This window comes from Coturnix japonica, chromosome 38 (genome assembly GCF_054131305.1).
Source record: "Coturnix japonica strain WE chromosome 38, WE-NBRP24, whole genome shotgun sequence".
NCBI lineage: Eukaryota > Metazoa > Chordata > Aves > Galliformes > Phasianidae > Coturnix > Coturnix japonica.
This window is the reverse complement of record NC_140700.1, coordinates 3,565,950-3,586,179: the sequence shown is the minus strand read 5'-3', so window position 1 is coordinate 3,586,179 and position 20,230 is coordinate 3,565,950. Positions and strand designations below refer to the sequence as shown.

The window sequence follows — 20,230 nt, the reverse complement described above, 5'->3', positions numbered from 1 at the left end:
TAAAATCTGCAAGTGACATGGTAAGCAGTCCCTGAATGATATGGTACCTTCCGATGTAATTGTCACGTAATAGAAAGAACATGCTATTATGGGATATTTATAGGGTCACAGCCACGCAATTACAGAGGAGCCAGCAGCCCATGCACATCTCAAAGTCATATAATCCCAGGCTCTGTAGGTGGAGAGATGTGATGGTTGGCTTTGATCAAACTGCCTTTTAGGGGGTTCCAGATTAGATTACAGCTTCAGCGCCTACTGAAAAGATGATCAGCCAAGTCACTCTTTGCTGCTCAAACACAGCAGCATTTGGGATGGGTAGTTACAATTGGAATTGCTTTCCTTACTGATCCCTGGGGTGTCTGGATGTATTCCTGAATGCTGGGGCCAGCAGAAGGCAGAGACCAAACAAGCAACAGCAAGAGCTCAGCAGGACACACTGCACTGACCAATACAGTCTGCAGCCAATCAGCCTTATGACAATGGGATTTATAAAGATGGGATTTTCCCCTCATCCCAGCTCTTACCCAAATGAGCATATTGGTCAGTTGAGACTCAGCCTCGCGGGGCGAGATGTTCCCAAAGCAAGATGCTCTCCTGCTAGGAGCCATCTGCTGCTCACATAAGCAAAAGGAGCAGAGTGAGCACAGCAATGTGAGCACAGTGCTCAGAGCATTGGGGTGCTGGCCTGGACATGACAGAACAGCACAGATACACAGTTCAGAGACTCAGGTGAAAGCTTTGTGCTGATAAATTCACCTGCCCAATTCAGGCCGTGCAATAGTTAGGGGATCTGAGGACAAACAGCTCAAAGGGTGAATGAGAAAACACTATGCTTTAGACCATTACTTTCTATAGGTGTGCAGAATAAGTTCACTCCGCTGCAACTTAAGAGTCACGCTCTCCAGGCAACATAGCACAATGTCCATCTTAAATGAGAACTAAACAGATGACAAAGCTGTGCAGAATGGAAGCTGAAATGTTGCTTTTTGCAAGAAGGGCCGTAGTTGGAAGGGAAAGTTGATCTCCCCCACCCCCCCCACGTAGCAACAACAACAACATAGAGATGAGGTCCCAGCCCAGAAGCCGGGGTGGAGGCAGTGCAGGATGCTCAGTGACTCATGGCCAGGGCTGCTCACTCACACTCAGTGCCACGGAACCACATCCGCCGCTCACTGCTCATCCAACCCAAGGAGCTGAGTGGGAGCAGCCAGAGCTGGATGGCCAGACCTACCTGCACACAGCACTTCAAGCAGGCAAGGCAACTGCTGTCACTGAGACTGAAGGAAATCCCAGTCCTCTGCACCAAACGTGGCACAGAACCTTGCCCACCTTTCTAAGGAAATGCCTCCTTTTTAGATTGTGCCAATTTTTTACCATTCCATTCCTTGTGGACAATGTATGACTTAGAAGGAGATGCTGAAATGAACCCAGCAAGCAGACTATGCAGAAACATGAAACAGGTTCTGTGTCCATCATGGAGTTTGGAAACACTGACATTCACAGCCATGCTGACACCAACATCCACTGTATCCGCTCGCTTCTTGCATTCCTACACTCATAACCACATTGAGAAGAAGGAAACAAAAAGGGCAAAAATAAGAAGGCAAATACTCTACTTGAATTGCTGGTCTTTGGTGCTCCTAGTTTTAGCCAGGAATCTCTCAGCCAACTTCTCCAAATTCCTCGAGTAATCCATCTCAATCTCTGCCTTCTTGCGGAAGAAATCCTGCAAGTCCTGAAGTAATTGGACCCGGAGCTCACACTGCTGGTCAAGGCATTTCAGCTGCTCTACCAACTGGGCACGGATCTCTGTAACAAACAAAAAGCACTCGAGATTAAACAAAGTCCCATTAAACAACATCAAAACTGCCTAGTAAAATACAGTCAAAAACATATTATGCACTTCTGGCATTAAGAAATCACTGCCTAAAAACACACTGTGACTCAAGGGCCATAAAGAAGTAACACAGACAAGTGTTAATATGATTATTGCATGTAGTTATTCCTGAAGACAGCTTCTGTATTTACGCTGTATTTTAGCCACTGCTTGCAGAGTGTGTCACAAACGTGGCAGCTTCCCACCAGCACATTATGGAGACCCAGGGACTGGGTGAGACCATTTCCCCACTGTCCAACAGGGCAAGAGAACACAGAAATGCATCAGCCCAAAAACATGGAAACATTCAGTGCTGCAGCTGGGAGGGCTTGCTTTCAGAAGGCAATAAACTCAGCGTGAAACTAACAAAATAGGCACTTTGAGCACTCAAACATCAGAGCTGCCTGCTGCAGCCGGACAGTTGCTGCGCTCTGTCCAAAGATCAGAGATGTGCTGTTCCAACCTGAACTCAATAAGAAATACAAATGGGAAGTGGAACCCTCCCAACACACAGATCTGCTTCTGTCCACGCAACTCGGTCACCACAACCAAAGATGAGGAAGTATCATTTTCCAAACTCAACTTTTTAATGCCCAGTCCCTGCAAAGCCAAGCGAGCCCCATCTTATGAGCACCCCTCACTGCCAGGCCTATCTGCTGCATTGAGCTGCACTCACATCTGCAGGAACAGTTTCAGAGGGTCAGGGGCTGCTTAGCAAAGCAAGCATGCATCTTTATATTCGGGACACAAAAACCCAAAACACGTGTATACAAACAAAGCTACTCATCAGGCTTGCCAAGGAGTGATCTGCAAGAATGTGGGTTGTTCAGGCTCAAAGATGACCTCTCTCAGCACTGCAATTAGCACGGACCACTTCTGAGAGGCCATAGAAAGAACACAGGGCAGCAAAGTGACAGCAGAGGAACAAACCCACGGGCAAAGCTGGTCAACGCCAACTTCACCCCGGGGAGAGGATCTCAGAGAACAGGAAACTTCTGTCTTTTCATCAGGAAACGCAGCTACAAGCAAATACATGAGCCCAAGTTGTCCACATACTTCTTTAATCAGAACCACTGCTGCATGTGTGTCCCTCCAGGCTGCGTTCGCACAGCACACACTGCTGCTCCTCCCTCCCATTCAGAGCCCCATCCTGACCCTCAACCTCCCCATCAGATTCCCTACCCACCACCCCCTCCATGCACAAAATTGCCACTGAGAGGTCAATTCATTTTAATATGAAAATCAAAATGAAGTCAGTGGTTCTCAGGGCAGAGTATTTCGCAGGCAGCTCTCCTGCTGCAAGCAGCACAGACTCATAACCTCCTCTTTCAGCTTCAAAAGTGCTCTCAGCACTCTCTGTTATCAATAAAGACGCTGTTTGGGAGGGAAGCAGCAGCTGATGGGGTGCATGGGAACAATCCCCCATTCAAATGCAGCTGATGGAGCCTTTGCTCATCTTGCAACATCACCTCGCCATATTTTGCCACACCATAACATCGAGGCAGGAATTTCCTGAGGCTTACTGGGCTTCCTAGAGAATGAAGCATCCGCTTGTTCCCCTGCACAAGCAGAGGATGGGTTATTCATGCTGGTGCTGGGCACAGTGCAGGTCCCCCATCACAGCAGCTCCCTGTACCTGCTGGCTTCGAGTTCACTGCTGTTGCATCTTCTCACATGCCGCAATCCAAACACCCCCAGCAGCAAAAGGAAAGAGCTTCCCATGCCTTTAAAACAAACTGTTTACTCACTTCCATCATCACATCACAATGTCACCTCAGTCACGGAGCATTGTAAAATCCCAGACAGTTGTTTGGCTTTTTTAATCCTCTCTGCAATTTGCTTTCCAGTGTTCCCTGTATGCACCCAGCGAGCACATCTTGTTATTAACGTATTTACATATAGAAAGATCTTCTACCTTCCGCATTTCAGCCACATTTGTCATCCTCCCCATTTACACCCCCTCCATGAGAAACCCTACAGCACACAAAGTACTGATAGGCACAACTGATCCTGCATTTATCATTAACTAATTACCCCTGAATTAAACACAGACACTTAAACAGCGGTTCCACAATGCAGCTGCATCAGCCCATATCCAGGAGAAAACTTTGTGCTGTATAAGCTGAGCTTTGCTTTCTGCTGTGCACAACACCTTCCTTGCACACAGAATGCTCCCAGGACACCACTGACTGCTAAGCCTCCCATCCAGCAGCAGGGAGGATTGAATGGAGCAAAACCCTTTGCCAGCACTGAGCGCTACAGACACATCCCATAGTAATCCAAGAACTGCACTTTGAAGTGGAAATGCCAAGAGGAGGACACGCAGCTTTAGCTCAGGGCCAGAGCCAGGAGGGAGGTTCAGGCTCACAGTCCTATTAAAAACTGCCTGCCTTGGAAAATGGTAAACTTCCCTTTACAACGGGATCTTCATGACTCATTGGAGTATTACTGCCATTGGGTAAGGCACGTTATAGCTGCAGATGGGCTCTTGTCACACACATGTAGAACAGTTACAGGCATCAGATACTGAAATTCTACTTAATACAGATCATGGTGATGTTTGGAGGTATGAGATGAGCACAGGAAATGCTGGAGCAGTGAAGTCAAAGAGGTTAGGAGACATGCCTGCAAGCAAAAAGCAAGGCAGGCTTTGGGTCCCTGAGAACTACTGAGAACACTCATCTCTCCTTTGCATACCTCCATCCTAACTTATTTGCATCACTAATTACTCGGGTTGCTGTCCCAGACACAACAATGTCACCCCAAGGAGCCACACAGCTCATACTGCCCACGCTCAACCCACTTGCATGCTGTCCCACTCACAGCTTGGATGTTTTCAAGTGTTCTTTAGCTAAAGCCCCACTGAATGAGCAAACCCACGTATTTCTTCTCCATACCTGCAGATAAAACCTGCTTATGCCATCTGAATGCCATAGGAAGTCTTACAGACGAGCAGTCGGACCACACCACTAGTCTGCAGCGTGGATTTCTAGAATGCAAGAACTAAATCACGTTGACACAGGGACCATTAGCATAAGCAAACCCAATGCACAGACATCACTTTGCATCCCCAGCGCTCAGAATTTGACTCCTGCTGACAAACCCTCTGCAGCCTCCAGCCCTGAGCACACACAGACTACTATGGAGCAGCTCGAAACGACATGTTCTCCAAGCAGCTTCATAACGGCTCTTTGAACAGCTTTGCTCTCATGCACAGTGACAAATCCAGAGCTGCAGGGATGGCCAAAGAGTTGGTGGATGCTGTTAATGTATGGGATGAGTCGCCTGGACAACCGAGCAGCAGCGCACTGCTTGAGATGTCTTAAAGAAAGCAGCTCAGCGAATGCTTTCACAGCGACAGATTTCTTTATCAGCAGCTCACACTGATCTATCAGAGCCACAATGAAATTCTGTTCTGCTCAGCTGTCTGCAGGAAGCGGAATAAATCACATCAGAGCCGTGGGTTCTTCACCAAAGACGTGGCTGGGGGGCAGGGGCTCCCACGGGCTGTCCCGCAGCACACAGCATCCCTGCAAAGCTCGGCTTCCTTCCTTTCATCTGCTCCATAAGCACATCCGCTGCTCTACGAGCTACACTTGCAATAAGCACAGGCAGGCCAGAGTGACACTGGAAATAATTAACGTTGGCTGATGGTTTCAAAGCCCAGAGACAGCCCAGTTATTGGAACAACTCACAGTTCAGAAGCCATCATCAGATCTGGGTTGCACAAAGGGAAAAGGAACTGCACCATCCCTGGGCATGGGCTGCCACAATGCACAGCTCTAAGCATCTCTATGGTGCACAGCTGGGGGAACAGCTCTGTCCACAGCCCCATGTTTTGCAAGCCAAAGAAGAGCTCGGCCTTTGACACCTTTTGCATCTTTCTCCCATTTAAATCAAGTTTGCTTTCCTTGCACACACTGCGGTGCACAGTTTAGGCTTTGGTCTTAACCCAGAATTGAAATGACCACCAGTGGGTGAAAGACACACTTGTATACACACCACCATTTAACACTTTAAACATCATAAGAGAGTTACAAGGGGAAAAAAGCATCAAGTCCAAGGATGGTTGGTGAGCAGCAGCCACCCTGAGCTTCCCCATGGGCTGTGAGAATGCACCAGCTCCATCAGAAGGTGTGGGAAACTCATTTAATTCATTTGCAAGCAATGAGAGGGCTGGGCGTGGGGAGAGGAGGGAGGGGAGCCAGGGACTCATGGCTCTGAGTTTCAAAACAGAAAGCCATTTAAATGAAGAATGTTGCACGGCTGTGTTTCAGGCTGCACAAAGCAAGTTAAATTCCTGTGTAAAAGGGAGAGGCTGGCACTTGCTTTCAACAGAAACATCTATTTATGCTAGAATGGAAATCCAGCAGGAGGAGAACAGCAAAACTGGTCTGGAAGACAAAAGCAGAGTTCAGATGGTGCCACTTCTTTGGCAAAGCACCCAGACTTGCTATGCACAGTTGGGACTGTGTGCATGAGGGCTGTTGGACATCACTCTGCAATGGACCTGGTTGGTCTGAAATGAAGCCAACGTGCCCTGGTGAGCTGTATTTTGCTCAGATGATCATTCTCTATATAACCGCTCAAAAGCAAAGTTAAGAGAGACTCTCCATCCCTACCACGCACAGCCCTGCCCCATCCTTTCATACGCCCACCTCCAGGGGTTGAGTATCAAAGAGGAACAAGCGATTTCCATTCCAAATGCTCCCAGTTTAACAACTTGCAGCTCATTTTCTCCCATTACAAAGCTACCGAAGCCCACCTGGCAGAGCTCTGTGGATATTTGGTGGCCATAAAGGTAAAGCAGCACACAGGGGCTGCCCAAGCATCACTGCCCATCCATAAAGCACTGTACAGCTGTGGGCAGAATGCTCTGCAACAATCCTCCCCTGTTTATGTGATACTTACATAGGGCATATCAAGCAAAGCAAAGCCAGGTGCATTTATCAAGGCAATAAAATTGCTGGAACACGAGTGGCAATTAATGAGTTATGTTTTAATCTCCGCAATAAAAGGAAAATCCTTGGGTGAATTATGTCATATATTTAGAGATACAAACAGAATGATTAATGCCGGCGTCTCATTTAATTTCACCTCAGGATTCCTTCCCCTCCCTCTCCTCTTTGGTAGCTAACAGATTAACATGCATAAATGATCAAGAAATAAATGAAGAGGAACAGAAAGGGACGTGCGAGCTCCGTAACAGCCCCTTCCAGCACAGAGCCAACACCCAGTGGGAGCACAGCAATGGCTTTCAGTGCCACCAGCCTCTCTTATCTCTTGATACCCTAAAGAACCAACACTTCGAATCTCTCTTACAGATAGGAAAGCAAAGGGGATGAGGTTCGGCTCATCAACCATCATGCAGTGGCATTAGACCTACACCCACCTGTGCGTCGGAGTGGTGCAGTGCCTGGAGACACGTTGGGCCAGCAGCCCCATGGCCTGGGGGACAGCACCATGGTGAGCATCCGAAGGAGCCCCAGCCTGCACACAGCAGGGTGGATGGACAGAAGGAAGGACAGACGGACAACTCAACACTGTGAGTCAAGCACAGCCCAGTGGCAGCGCCAGCCCGCCTCCCAGCCAGCCCTATGCGTGCTTTGGGGAGCTCTGGGGAGCCATTAATTAACCATGAGCATTCCAGGAGAGATGAATAATGAGCATCGTGGCAGATGAGTTCAGTGAGATCAAAAAGGCCCACGTGGTGAGCCGAGGTGGCCGTGGGCACAAGGACAGGGCTGCTTCCCAGCTGATCACCTCCCAATCCCTGTGCACAGGAGCCATTATGGGGCCCATTGCACCCAATCTAAGTCACACACACCCTTGAAATGACACAATACCTTATGGCACATCCATCTTAACTGCTTACACTAGAAATGAAACGGGAGCACTGTTCCTTACCCAGCTTTAGCGTGGCTAATAAGCAGAAGATCCAAACCTAATTTCAAACCACCAAAGGAGATGCAAAAACGTTACTCCTGTCTCTATTGCTCAGTCCTTGTTCACATTTTAGCCCAGGAATAGCTCAATTGAAAGCAAAGGCGGCACAAGCAGGAGTCCCCAATGCAATCATAGGACAGGGAAAGAATTCCATCAGAGCCATAAATATTCAGCAGCGTACGTGAAGGACTGCCATGCATTTTGATCCACAGCACCTCTTGTAAAGATGCAAAATGAGTGTTTGACAGAGCCTGCAGAGCACGAATTATGTGAATCATCGTTTTTCTATCAGTTCTTTGTCAGCTGGAGCAACACCCATTCATCAGCACAGCTTAGAACAGGGCAGGAACAAGGAGATGCTGGCTTTCCATACGCCTTCATCACAAAGCTGACACCAAAACTCACGTCCTCCTCCTCCGGTACATGAATAAGGTTCTACCTACTATTATGTATAGTTGTAAACTAGTGCAGAAGTTAAATACAAAGGTTCATCTAAGAAGCTGTTCCTCTGCTCCTCTCTGCACAAAGCCCTATTGCCAAAAAAATAAGGGTTTTCCAAAGACACACGAATGCAACAGAGCAAACAGATTGCAGCTATTCATTAAGATGATCACAGAGAAACACAATTAGTAGCGGAATGCAAGAAAGCAAAACCACAACGTGTTTCTGGTGTATCTTTGAAGCAACTGTAGGTTGAGAGTGGTGGATAAGCCAGGTGCTCATCCAGATCCCAGCACCGCTCACAGCATCAAACAGCAGCACCTGGATGCAAGAATGCATTCACCAGCAGCAAAAAGCTGCCCAGTGGTGCCCTTCTGCTCTTGAGAAATCCCATAGGCCCTTCTCCATCATCACCCATGGGCTCTTTTCCATCATCAGGCAGGTGGGATTGGGGTGGAAGGGAGGCAAGAACACTGCTATTGGAAGCCCACATAGCTCAATGTAGAGTCATTAAGGTTGGAAAAGGCCACTGAGATGACCAAGTCCAACCATCACCACCACACCATTAACCACAGCCCTATACCTGCAGCCCAATGAGCAAGTGCACTCATTGTTCACCTGCTTAATGCAATGGAAATGATTCCGTCCCCAGAAAACGCATGAGAAAAAATACATGAAGGTTTATGAGACTTATTAAAACCATTTGGGCAGGAGGAAACCAAAGCACACGTAACCCATTCAATGTTGGGACTGCGATCCTGGGTGTGACTTATTTACCCTTCTATTTGAAGCGGCAGCGATCAGCCAAGACGAGCTGCTGAAAAAGCCCCATAGAGCAGAAGCCAAAGTCAACATGGGACGCAGGAGCTGAGCCTTTGCCTTCAGCTCTTCTGCCAGGCCTCGTTAAAAGGAATGTTTATGTTGGTTTGTTTACCAGGGAACTTAAGAAAAAACACACCCAATAAAAACCAAACAAACAGGCCAGCACTGAAATACTGGAAATAGCCGGAAGGTGATTAAGTGCCAGCTATTTCAGAGGCCTGGCATGCTCCATTTCAGTGCACATTCCGATTCCTTTCAGATATCTCACCATCTTCCCTTCAAAAACAAACCTAAAAGAAGATGACAATAAGCAGAAGATCACTTTTGGATGATGAGGATGATGTATCCCTGCAATGCCATGCGGGGTGCTCAGCCCTGGGCCACTGGTTTATATATAAACCAGTATAGATAGATAGATAGACAGATAGATAGATCCCTATATATCAACTGATACAGGAACAAAGAGCCATTCCCAGTTCATTTCACATTTGCTCATGCCTTTTGCCCAAGGATGCTCAGCTGAAGTCAGCAGAACTTCCCCCTGCTCCCCAATTGCTGCCTCCAACTCAGAGCAACCCATGACAGCTCCGCATTTGCTCCTACATTTCATTTTTACAGCACTGCAACATCTGCAGAGGATGCTGTAATTAAAAGAAGGAATAAAATTAAGATTTTTAAGAATACGGATGCAAGTCAGCTGTTTTGCCTGAACAGAACTGGATATACAGCAAATGAGCACGGATGGTCTTCAGCAAGAGCAGTCAAACTGTAGCCTCCTGAACTCAATATCATTGCAGCTGTAGAAGTGCCATTGCGAGGAGGTTCTGCATTCCTGGTTTGCATGTCCAGCTCATCATCTCCTTCTAAACACAGCTCAGGAACCATTGATTGATTGGCTTGACATCCTTCAAATGCAGCCTGCAGACAGATGGACAAATCCCAGCTTTCCACCCCACCTGACCTGAAAACCTCCATTTTCACACTCAGTGACACAGCAGCTCTATCGTACATCCTCACACACACAGCAGGCCTGAACTGAATCAACACCATGCAACAGCAATGCAAACAGCCTTCCTCAAACTCAGATGAGGCAAAAAGACAGCAGTGCCTGGGGACAGCAGCAGCACAACAGGGCAGATGCGCTCTGCTGCTCATGCAACACTTGACCCCAAGCATTCATTTTCTGCTGTGCCACACGCTGCTGTTTCAAGTTGAACGCCGCGCTTTCCTGGATTTCACAACTGATTTAAAAATAGAATGAACAGAAGATTCTTTCCTCAAAAGGTTTCGCTTCCCTCTTTTCAAAAGCTTCATCAACCCCCCTCCTGGTGTGACATGGTCCAACTTCCAGCTGCAATCAGCCGCCACTGCATCAGCCCTTGGGGTTTAATGAGAAACACTCGTGAGCCTTGTTTTGGTGTGCAACCTGTATGGAAGACAGGGCACAGAACAAGTGGAAAACCAGACCAAGATTTACTCTAAACAAGAAAAAGAGCTATTAAAACTATATTCAAAGACCAGAATGGCATTTGGTGCTGAGGGTGGGTCTGGATTGGTTCTCAGGTGCCAGATGCATCACTTCAGCTCACCCAGAAGGATGCAGCAATGTTCAGCACACCCATCATACACCAAATCTGACTGTGAAAGCACCAGGAAGCACTCTGCTCCATTGGCAGACTGTCATCTTCCAAGCACTCCATGGGGAAGATGTGTACTGTCTGCTATACAGTCAGAAGCGTTACCCCAAGGAAGCAGAATTTGCACATCAGCTTCAAATGCCACTTACCCTTCTACCACCCAGCAAAGAAAACGAGCAAGAGGTCTCTAAGAAGTACAAGAAAGGACCTCTGGCTCCAGGATGACAAACAGTTCAGAGGCCACACAGCTCTATGGCTTCTCATTCCGGCTATTGTCAGCTAATAATAGAACCACAGAGCCCACACAGCCCAGCAGCCGCAGCATTGTGCGCTCGCTATCCACGTTTCCATCTGAGAGCTATTTAAAGTGTCAAACGAGCAAGTTTCTCTTTGAATGTCAGCTCCATACGGGAAGTCAGAGCTAGCATAGCCTGCAGCATCACTGCATCCCCAAAGGCTGCCTGCTAATGACACAGCGTGGAGTCAGACTTGCACTGAAGCCGTGGTCACAACACTGCTATCACCGCAGCATCCAGTTTTGGAACATCCATGGCACATATAGAACCAATGAATAACCTGGGTGGGAAGAGAGATTGTACACTGAATTTCTTCCATAGGGTAAATATTACCTCCATTGCTGGCTGGTGCACAGGCAGTAAGCTGGCAATTCAGTAATTCTTCCATTGAATTACACAGAAATACCTGTAGAAGCTCGAATTTACACCCAAAACAGCCACGTGGGGAAGCGAAGGAGCATAAAAATACTAACTTAGGTAGTGAAAGAAATGCAGTCTGTGCTATTCATTTACTTAGCCTAACCACGCTGTTAACCATTTGCCAACAATAATAACAGACATCCCCACCACCACCACTATGCAGAGAACATCCACTCCATAGAAACACATCAGTGTGAGCAGCCTAACCTCAAACCAAGCTAAGGCATGTAGGAAATGACATCACCAGGATCCCAACTGACAGCCCACCCTAACTACTGACACAGCCAAATGCATTCCTCTTAGCTCTCCATGCACTTTTCCCCTTCCTTGGATGCGAATGATTGCTTTGTAGCTGTGTCTGTTCCAGCCCCAGCTGATAGGAAGATGAGAAAGCCTTGGGATGGCTCAGCAGGGAAGGGCTGCAGGGTGTGCTGCAGCACTGAGCACTCACAGCTGCAGGGAAGTGCCCACTGTGCAAGAGGTGGGTGAGCATCTCTGGCCACGTTCTCAACTCACCCATCTTTTTGGCAGTTTAAAGGTTTTACAGCACATCTGACATTCAGGACCGTCAATCTCTTCCAGCACTGAGGATCGTGTAAGCCCTTAACTCCTAAAAATAACCCAGCAAGGAAACATTCATTCAGACTCATTCCCACTGGAGCAAGAACAACTTTGAAAGAACCATCAAAAACAAAAACAACTGGCATTTAAAAATAGCAAACCTGTTTATTTGCATTCTGAAGTTTCAATGGAGCATCTCTTTCCCACTCGTTCCCTGTCCAATTCCCAAAGGCAGGGTGGACAAAAAGAAAAGAGGAGCAAAAGGAGTGAAGAGAAGAGCTCTGAGTGCTGTCTGGCTGCAATTTAGCTACGTGCCAATCCAACTCAGTGCCTTGCTCATGGAATTGCTTCTGATTGTTCCTTGCTGGATGAAGAGAGCAGAGAAGCAGAAGCTGCACAGCTGTTGCTCGGGGTATTCCTGCACATCTCCAACCATACGGGCTGCACTGCCAGACCAAGAGAAGGTAAAGAAATCCACAATGTTCTCTCAATGCACTTCCAGATCTGTAATGGAATCCCATAACACAACGACCCCGTTGAGATTTAAGGTCAGGTCAAGTAATTGGCTGCCCTTTAATCTCTGCACCTCCTCTCGGTCTGCTCCGAATACAGCACTGCTCCTCTGCATCTTCTGGATCTCGGATGTGAAAGATGCTGCTCAGCACCCCAAGCAGCACAGTGACACCACTATATTTAGCTGCATAAATACTGAAAACATAGAAATGAATGGACTCTTTTCTGCAGATACATACAGCTTTCATCTCTCATCCCCCACCTGTGCATTTCCATGTAGCATCTCAAAGCAATCTCCTTGAAAGGAGAAGCATTGCTCTTTCAGAACTGATAGATGTGCTTAAATAGTCAACATATAAATAACTCAGCAAGCACAACTGTAAACCTATCACAAGATCCAGAATCTCTAACTGAAGGTAACAGCAAAGCAGCAGAGCTTTCTTCCCAACCACAGCAGCCAGTCTTTCTCCTCTGGCTTTGGAGGAGGGTGTGCCACGAGGAACTATTTGCATGAATCCTAATCAGAAAACCACGGGGACGGTGCTGGGGAGCTGGAAAAGGCAACAGAGTATGGAGAAAATTACAGCTGATCCTCCAGCTTGCAGCAAGTACTCATTACAGAGCTGTGCCACTTACAGATGCTGCTCCTGAAGGAACCCACAGCAGCAGGAAAGCACAGCAGCCTTGCACACTCCTTAGGCTGGATCTACTGACCACCAGCTCCTTGCCATGATACAAACAGAGCCTTCCTCCCTCGAGGATCATGGCATTGTGATGCTCCTGCCATGGGCGCTCCCTCAGACCCAGCCACCAATTCATTGCTCGCTGCTTTCAGCACAAAAAAGACGAATCCAACCTGATAGGGATTTTCCACCCAGCCCAACTCTGGGATTTCTTCCCTTGGTTTACATGCAAGGTTCAGCCCCATCTGCCCCCAGGGCACTTAGAGACACAGCTTCTGGAGAGAGAGAGAGAAAGAGATGAAAGGCATTTCAGCAGCAGAGGGATGCACCAAGCTCCTCACAGCTATTAGGTTCATTCTGATGGATGTAAGGGGGGGAAAAGAAGAGATAATTTAATTTAAAGCAGGGAACCCTCTGATTAACCACAAACTACTAATGCCCCGGCTTTGATTAAAGCAACACACAGCTAAGCCTCTGCCAGCAGCTGCGTGCTGCCCGCCCTCTGCTTCTCCTTTCTATAGCACAAATCATGGAAGAGCCACAAAAAGAGGTAAAAAAAAAACAAACAAAAAACACAACATAAATAGAAACGAAACAGAACAAGAAGTATCCAGATCTTTCAGACGCTCAGCTCCAGGGGGAAAACACACGAGCACATTTTCATTCATTGCAAGCTAAAGTTTCCATCCAAACATCATTACGATATCCTGTGACCTTTGCAGCGTTGCAATTGTTCCTCCCTTTTAAGAGCACAGAACTCATCCCCTCCCTCCCTTTCCCAGCTGCACGCTTCTGGGCTGGCTCCAACCAATTCTGTTGGTGTTTCAGCATCCTCCTGCAGTGCCATGGGTCACTCCTGCAGTGCTGATATGGGAACAGCAGCAACCAGCAGCACAGATAGTGTTGGAGTGCTGATATTTGGGGGGGTATAAATGGGATGACACAGGCCTCTCTTCAACAGATGGAAAGAACACAAAGCTAGGAAGAGTTATTTTCATTAAAGAGACCAAAGCAAGAACAGGCTCCTTTCCAAAACCACTTCATAGAGACGTTCATTTATTAAGTTTCTGGATAGCTGGTTATCGAACGCAAGGGAAAAGCTTCTGTGGTGCTGCTCAGTGCTCATACAGTTCATAAAATATTTAGTATATCCTGGTTTGTCATTGTTACTCCTTAATACATCCACTGCATGTATTAATCAAAAGGAAACTTCCCTTCTTCACAGCAATAACAGCTGTTTGGGTACAGCTTCTCTATGCTGAGCTTTCTGAGCACTCCATGTCCATCAGCTATGACTGTTCAGAACAGATCTGCAGCAGACCCAGTGCTTGGAAGTGCTGCTATTTCTCCCTTATGGCCCGCAGACCTGAATTTCCATCTACTGAAGACAAAACAAATAACATAACTCCATCACCGGAGATGTGAAATGCTGCAGGCAGGAGAGCTCCTAAAAGGAGGCACAGCCACATTCCATTAAGCATCATTCTGTACGTCCCAGTTCTGCTCTGTAGGTGGATGATATCCAAGAACTGGTTTTCTAGAGAGCTTCATTCCGAGTTAATGATCATCATCTCCCAGAGGGGTATTCGTGGTGCCACCAACAGCTTTAGAAGTGAACTCAGCACAGTAAGGTACACAAAGGGCTCTCCCTGATGAATGGGGATGGGAGGGCAGCAAAAGCACCGTCCCAGTGAGAGATGGAGTCAAGAAAAGCATTACATGGAACTGCCCATAATGCCTACCTTAGTAAGTTAAATACTAACAGAGGAGCATCCTCAAAGACACAGCACTGATTTATGCTGCAGCATCCAAAGCTGATCCAATAGGCATCTTAAATAGGGCCACGCTAAGGTGAGGATGCAGGGCTGAGAGCATGAAGGGCTGTGTTTTATTTACAGCCAAATCCAGACATCCCCTGACACCACAGCAGTGGTGTGAGGGCTCCTTCTCGTCCTCTCCCTCCTCAGATAGTGCTGTATTAAGGGCTGGGGTGAGGAAAGCAGATCCGCTCACCTGGCACAGTTCACCTTACAAGAACATAGCAATGATACATAAGTATTTCCATTGATGGAGGATCTCCGCACAGAGCACAGCTCATCCGCATGTTCAGAGCACAGCTGAAGAGAAACAAAACCTGCCTTCCTCAAAAGAAACACCACAAAACATCCTTAAAGCAGGTTGGGACAGCTACCCAAAGGCAGCCAGGGACTGATTCCTGGGCAACAACTGCATTACTTTCAGTAGATGTGAGCACCCCCCATCCATGAATCACACAGCTCCATGGCTGACATCTGCAGGAAAACCTTTGCCCAATGACAGCGGTACAAAAACAAACCAAAAAAGCCTTCCCTACTTAAAAGGATGGAAGCCAAAAAGCTCTTCCTGGAAAGTCCTGCAATAAAAAAACAGCCTCTGAATGAGCAGGGCTGACCAAATTACCCTGCTGCAGCACTTCTCTACTGCAGAAGAAAGAAATCCTCTCTCGGTTTATAGTTAATCTGTTTATTTGGCTCCTACTCAAGAGCCAAAAAGCCAGGAGCTGCTTCTGGGCCTCCAGATAAGTCAGCTCCCAGCCTGGTTCAGCTGGTAGCACAGAAGTAAATGAGTGTAAAAGTTGTTTTGCAGCTCGCTGGCAGCACTCAGAGCAAGGAATGTAGGCACCACGTTGGCCAACACCTGGAGAGAAACTGTTTGAGAGGGGAAAAGAGGTTTTTTAAAGGATAGGGGAGAATCCCACGAGCATTTTGTGACTCCTTTCACATCCAGAACTGAAAAGGAAGTGCTTTATTTATTTATTTGCCCGTTCCCAACCCCTCCGGCTTTGAGAGAGATTAACTCTCACTGAACCAACTGAAAGTGATGGGGATCGGGAGCTCTAGAGTTACACACCAATAGTTATTTTGATGGCAAGAAATAACATTTGACATAGCTCAAATCCATCTGCAGCATCTACTTGGGAAAACACATCAGCCGAGCCTCCCTGACAGTCATTTCACATGCACATTCATAGGCTTTCACACTCAATTCAAGAGCTCTGTTGACCACTATGCTGAGATCTACCCAAAACAAGGCTCTGTTCTGCCTTGCTGCTCTGGAAGAAGAGGAGAAAAGAAGGAGGAATGCAAAATGGGCTCTTGCAATTGGAAGGATGGGAGAAGGATGGATATAAGCAGTGAATTCTTAATAGGACTCCTACATTTGCTCTGACAATTCCTTCTGCTTATGGGATGAACTGCAACACCTCAGTGCTCAGGGTCAGCTCCAATCTCTTGCCTTACACTTGGATTTGCAACACAGACCTAACCAGGAATTCAGGAAATCAAGAAGCAAGCAGGAAGAAAGAGCATTTTATCACCTCTTTGTTGCCTCTTAATAACCCATTAGTAGGAGCTGTGCATAAGACAAAGAAGAACAAACTATTGCTGCAACATCAAACCCATCGCCCAGCAGCCTCTTCCCTGTCCTGGCAACACAGCACCCAGGGATTAGCACTATCAGGAACTGCACAGAAACAGATGATCCCCAAGCAGTTCCACAGCCAGAGTTTGGAGCAAGTCATTGCTGCACACAACTGGAACCACTTACACACATACAGAGCAGTGATTAACTGTAAAAACCCCTTAAAAGGTAGTTTGACATTCTAAAGGCACACTGTAATCCAATGCACACAAACTCAACATCTCAAAATGTAAAACTGTTCAAGTGAACCACACCAGGGCATGGGTTGGGAAAGGCACTGTGTGCAGTGCTGAGTGTGAGCAGAGTAATGCTGAGTGAGCTAACAGACTGCACAGAAGACCTAACCCATGCAGCAACAACCTGCATTGATGGCCTGGTTGATGTCCAGAAGGCATGGCCTCCAATCACATGCAATGCTCAGGACAAAAGATCACCATCAGTTCTGCATAGCGTAGCTTCCACAAGCTCAAGGGCAGACTGAGAGCTTGGAAGGGAACAGCTTGTTTAGTTTCCCTGCTTTTTTGCTTGCCTGAGGAATTGAAGCTCACCTGATCTAGTCCCTGACGTAGTAGTTGGCAGCCCTGCCTGCTGCAGGGCGCTGGATCCCTTCCAACCCAAGCCTTCCTTTCTATGATCAGATATACCACCAGAGCCAACCTGAAATGGATCAGCAATTTAGGGGTGATTAAAAGAAGCATTCAGACATCAGAGCAGCACCTGGGGAACTCCTCCTCTCCTTCTTCTCCCTGTTGCGATGCACTAAATAGATCCCCCTCCCCTACTAAACCAAACCCCACAGCCCCAGCACTGCTTTGAGTATTGCAGGTGCTGCCTTTGTCAAGCACTGCTGAAGGACAGGAGCAGCCCCTGTGCTCTCACTGCATGTAAAAATAAATACAATCAGCATTAAATTGCTGTAGCCCGAACCATGGAGCTATTTACTGGAGCTTCATACAAACTAATTAAATATAATGCTCCCATGGGACGCGAGGAGAAATATATATATATATATGTGAAGAATTAAGAGATAAATCACTGGCTTTTCACAGCAGATGCACGCTCTGATTTAATACATGAAACCAAATATCAGTCTGAGAGCCCTCGGTGGGGCACAGCCCGAATGGCACAGAATAAAGTCATTATTTCTGCTTTACCACAACTTGTGGAAAGGAATTGGGACAGACAATCCAAACAAGGGGACGAGCTCAAGATATCAAAGGCTCCATATGGAAACAGCAGAATCTCACTTTCCAGCTTCACAGAACTCAGCATCTCTGCGAGCACATGGTACAGGGACGTATCAAAGCCATGCTTCCCTCCCCTGCTGACCCCATGTTGTCTTGTCTAGAGAATTCCTGCTGTGTAACACGGCCATTTCATCATCCCCCCCCCAAAGCAGTGATCTCAGGGAGGTTTCATAAGGAGCACAGCCAGACTCAGACCCAGCAGCACACAGGGACCAGGCAGCACAGCCCAACGCTGCAGGCTGCGCCCACCAACACTTTGATACCTGCAAGGCAGAGGTCTGACACTGGACTTGCATTGGATCATCACCTATCTGAGACTGGAGGGAGCTCAGGTGGTCGGTTGTGAGCTCAGACCTGGTTAACACAGGCTGCACATGGATGCTGCACTGGTACCTGCAAAGACATCACACCTTCCCCATCCCCTGGTCAATATGAAAGAGTTCAACCTTTCCCATCTCAACCTAACATCACTAGCTGCATGCAGAAACCACTGCAAGAATCTCATCCCAAAAAGCAGAGAGTTGGCTGCTATAAGATCATACACACAGGGAAGGGAGAACAAAGTCTCCTCCATCAGCATCCCATCCCCCCCATACACTTCTTACAATAAAGAATTACCAAGTTAATTTAGCAACAGAAAACCAGAAAGCATTGTGTAAATGATCTATTAGCCATAAACCAATATCATCCTGGAAGTAGTCGTTGATTAACTTAAGACTATTAAATTTTTAAACAAAGCTCAATCATTCTATCAGTAATAATTTAAAGCACTTGAGTACGTTAGTGGGTAAATGCTTTTAAATGGAGCCTCTAAACACAGAACCCAGCACTGAGTGTGCTAAATAACAGCACAGAACATCCCAGAGCTCCCCCCCACGAGGAGAAGAGCAGCCAATGCACCAGCACCCAACTTATCTCATTCCCACCATCATCACAGAAGATGCTGAACATCCCATCAGCCCAGTGAGCACCACTTCCATGCTGTCCCTGTGTACAAACACCATCAGGACACCAATATTCCTCTGGATGCTTAATGACTGGGCAGCACCACATGTGAGTGCTTAACACTGCTCATGCTCCCACTGCAGCACAACCCAGCGCCCTCCTGCATTACAAGCTGAAGAGGTCTTTCCACTCTGATGCTGCCAGATCACTTATCTGACCCGAAACCAAAGCATGTGAGATGTAAGGCAAGCTCCACCACGTGGGGACGGGAGCCCAGAGCTGCCCAGAGGATGGAGATGCAGCAGGAGCACACAGGAGGAGCTGACCCAAGCTCTGGCACCGATGGTCTCTGCAGATGGAGGGCTCCTCCCAGCTCTGCTCCTGTTGGACTCTTTTAAATGAGAAAGAAAATGGTTTTGCTTTTCTAACACACGGAGAGGTGGGATGAGCCCGACTGATTCTACAGCCCTACCGGTCACTGTGTCCCTTTGACACATCACAGTCAGTATTTATTTCCTTTCATCCCAAATACTGCATTTACCAACTATCACAGTCTCCAATTCCCATTTCCATCAGCAACGATGAGAAAACAGGAACAGAAACCCAACGAGTAAAAAAGAAACCCATTCTTCTCCATTTCTATCTTCAAGAACCCAATTGACAAACAAAGCCCATCAAAAGCAGCTCTTACCCAACCCTACATTTGCTCAGCTGTGCCATGGTTTAAAACAAAGCTGCCCAAATCTCTTCTATGTGCACAGCACTGGGGTCAGGATGGGACACACCAAGCCATCCCAATGGCCCACAAGCAGCACACACCCCCAGCAGGAGGAAACAGCTCAGCGTATAATAGCAGGGTGATTTTTAATCATCACTTTCAATCTAGGTTTCCTACTTCAGATTTAAACCACCTTTTTTTTTGTTGCTGTTGTTTTAAACTCCCATTGATTTCACGCTGTCAGCCCTGCCCAAAGGCCATCCTTCTTGCAGGCTACAAGCATACCAAGCAAGTTTGAACCCATGAGATAAATCACGAACCCTCCTAACGCCCTCACAGCCACACACCGAGCCAAGCACGAGCAACCAGGATTGCTCTTAATAAGCCTCCTATTGAAAAACTTTACAGCAAAAAACAAGAAGCTCAGCAGACATTTCACCATCTTCTTCTTTTTCCTCTTTCCCCTTTGGCACATGATGGCCTGCAGCCCAACCAGCTGAATTCTGCTGAAGATTTGCACAATCATTGCAAATATGCCTCTGCTGCTTTATTACCTTCCCTGCAATGATATTGGAGTAACATTGGAGCATCAGCTTGCTTCAAGCTCTGCCTGCATGCAACCTTGAGGCGTTGCACTCAAGAGCACAGGGAGGAGAGCAGGCAGCA

At 47.3% G+C, this 20,230-nt stretch overlaps 1 protein-coding gene across 10 annotated transcripts in view; it reads right to left on the bottom strand.

Annotated features, from left to right (window-relative positions):
• The window catches only part of SRGAP2 (SLIT-ROBO Rho GTPase activating protein 2), a 75,631-nt gene that overhangs the window by 53,819 nt on the left and 1,582 nt on the right, over nt 1-20,230 (bottom strand). For 9 of the 10 annotated variants that reach the window (XM_085527131.1, XM_015885312.3, XM_085527133.1 and 6 more), the window contains one exon: nt 1,617-1,809. In XM_085527131.1, coding sequence (XP_085383257.1) covers nt 1,617-1,809 — 193 coding nt within the window. Of the gene's footprint in view, nt 1-1,616; nt 1,810-11,954; nt 11,974-20,230 lie in introns of those variants that run through there. The other variant, XM_085527128.1, reaches the window with a different exon arrangement.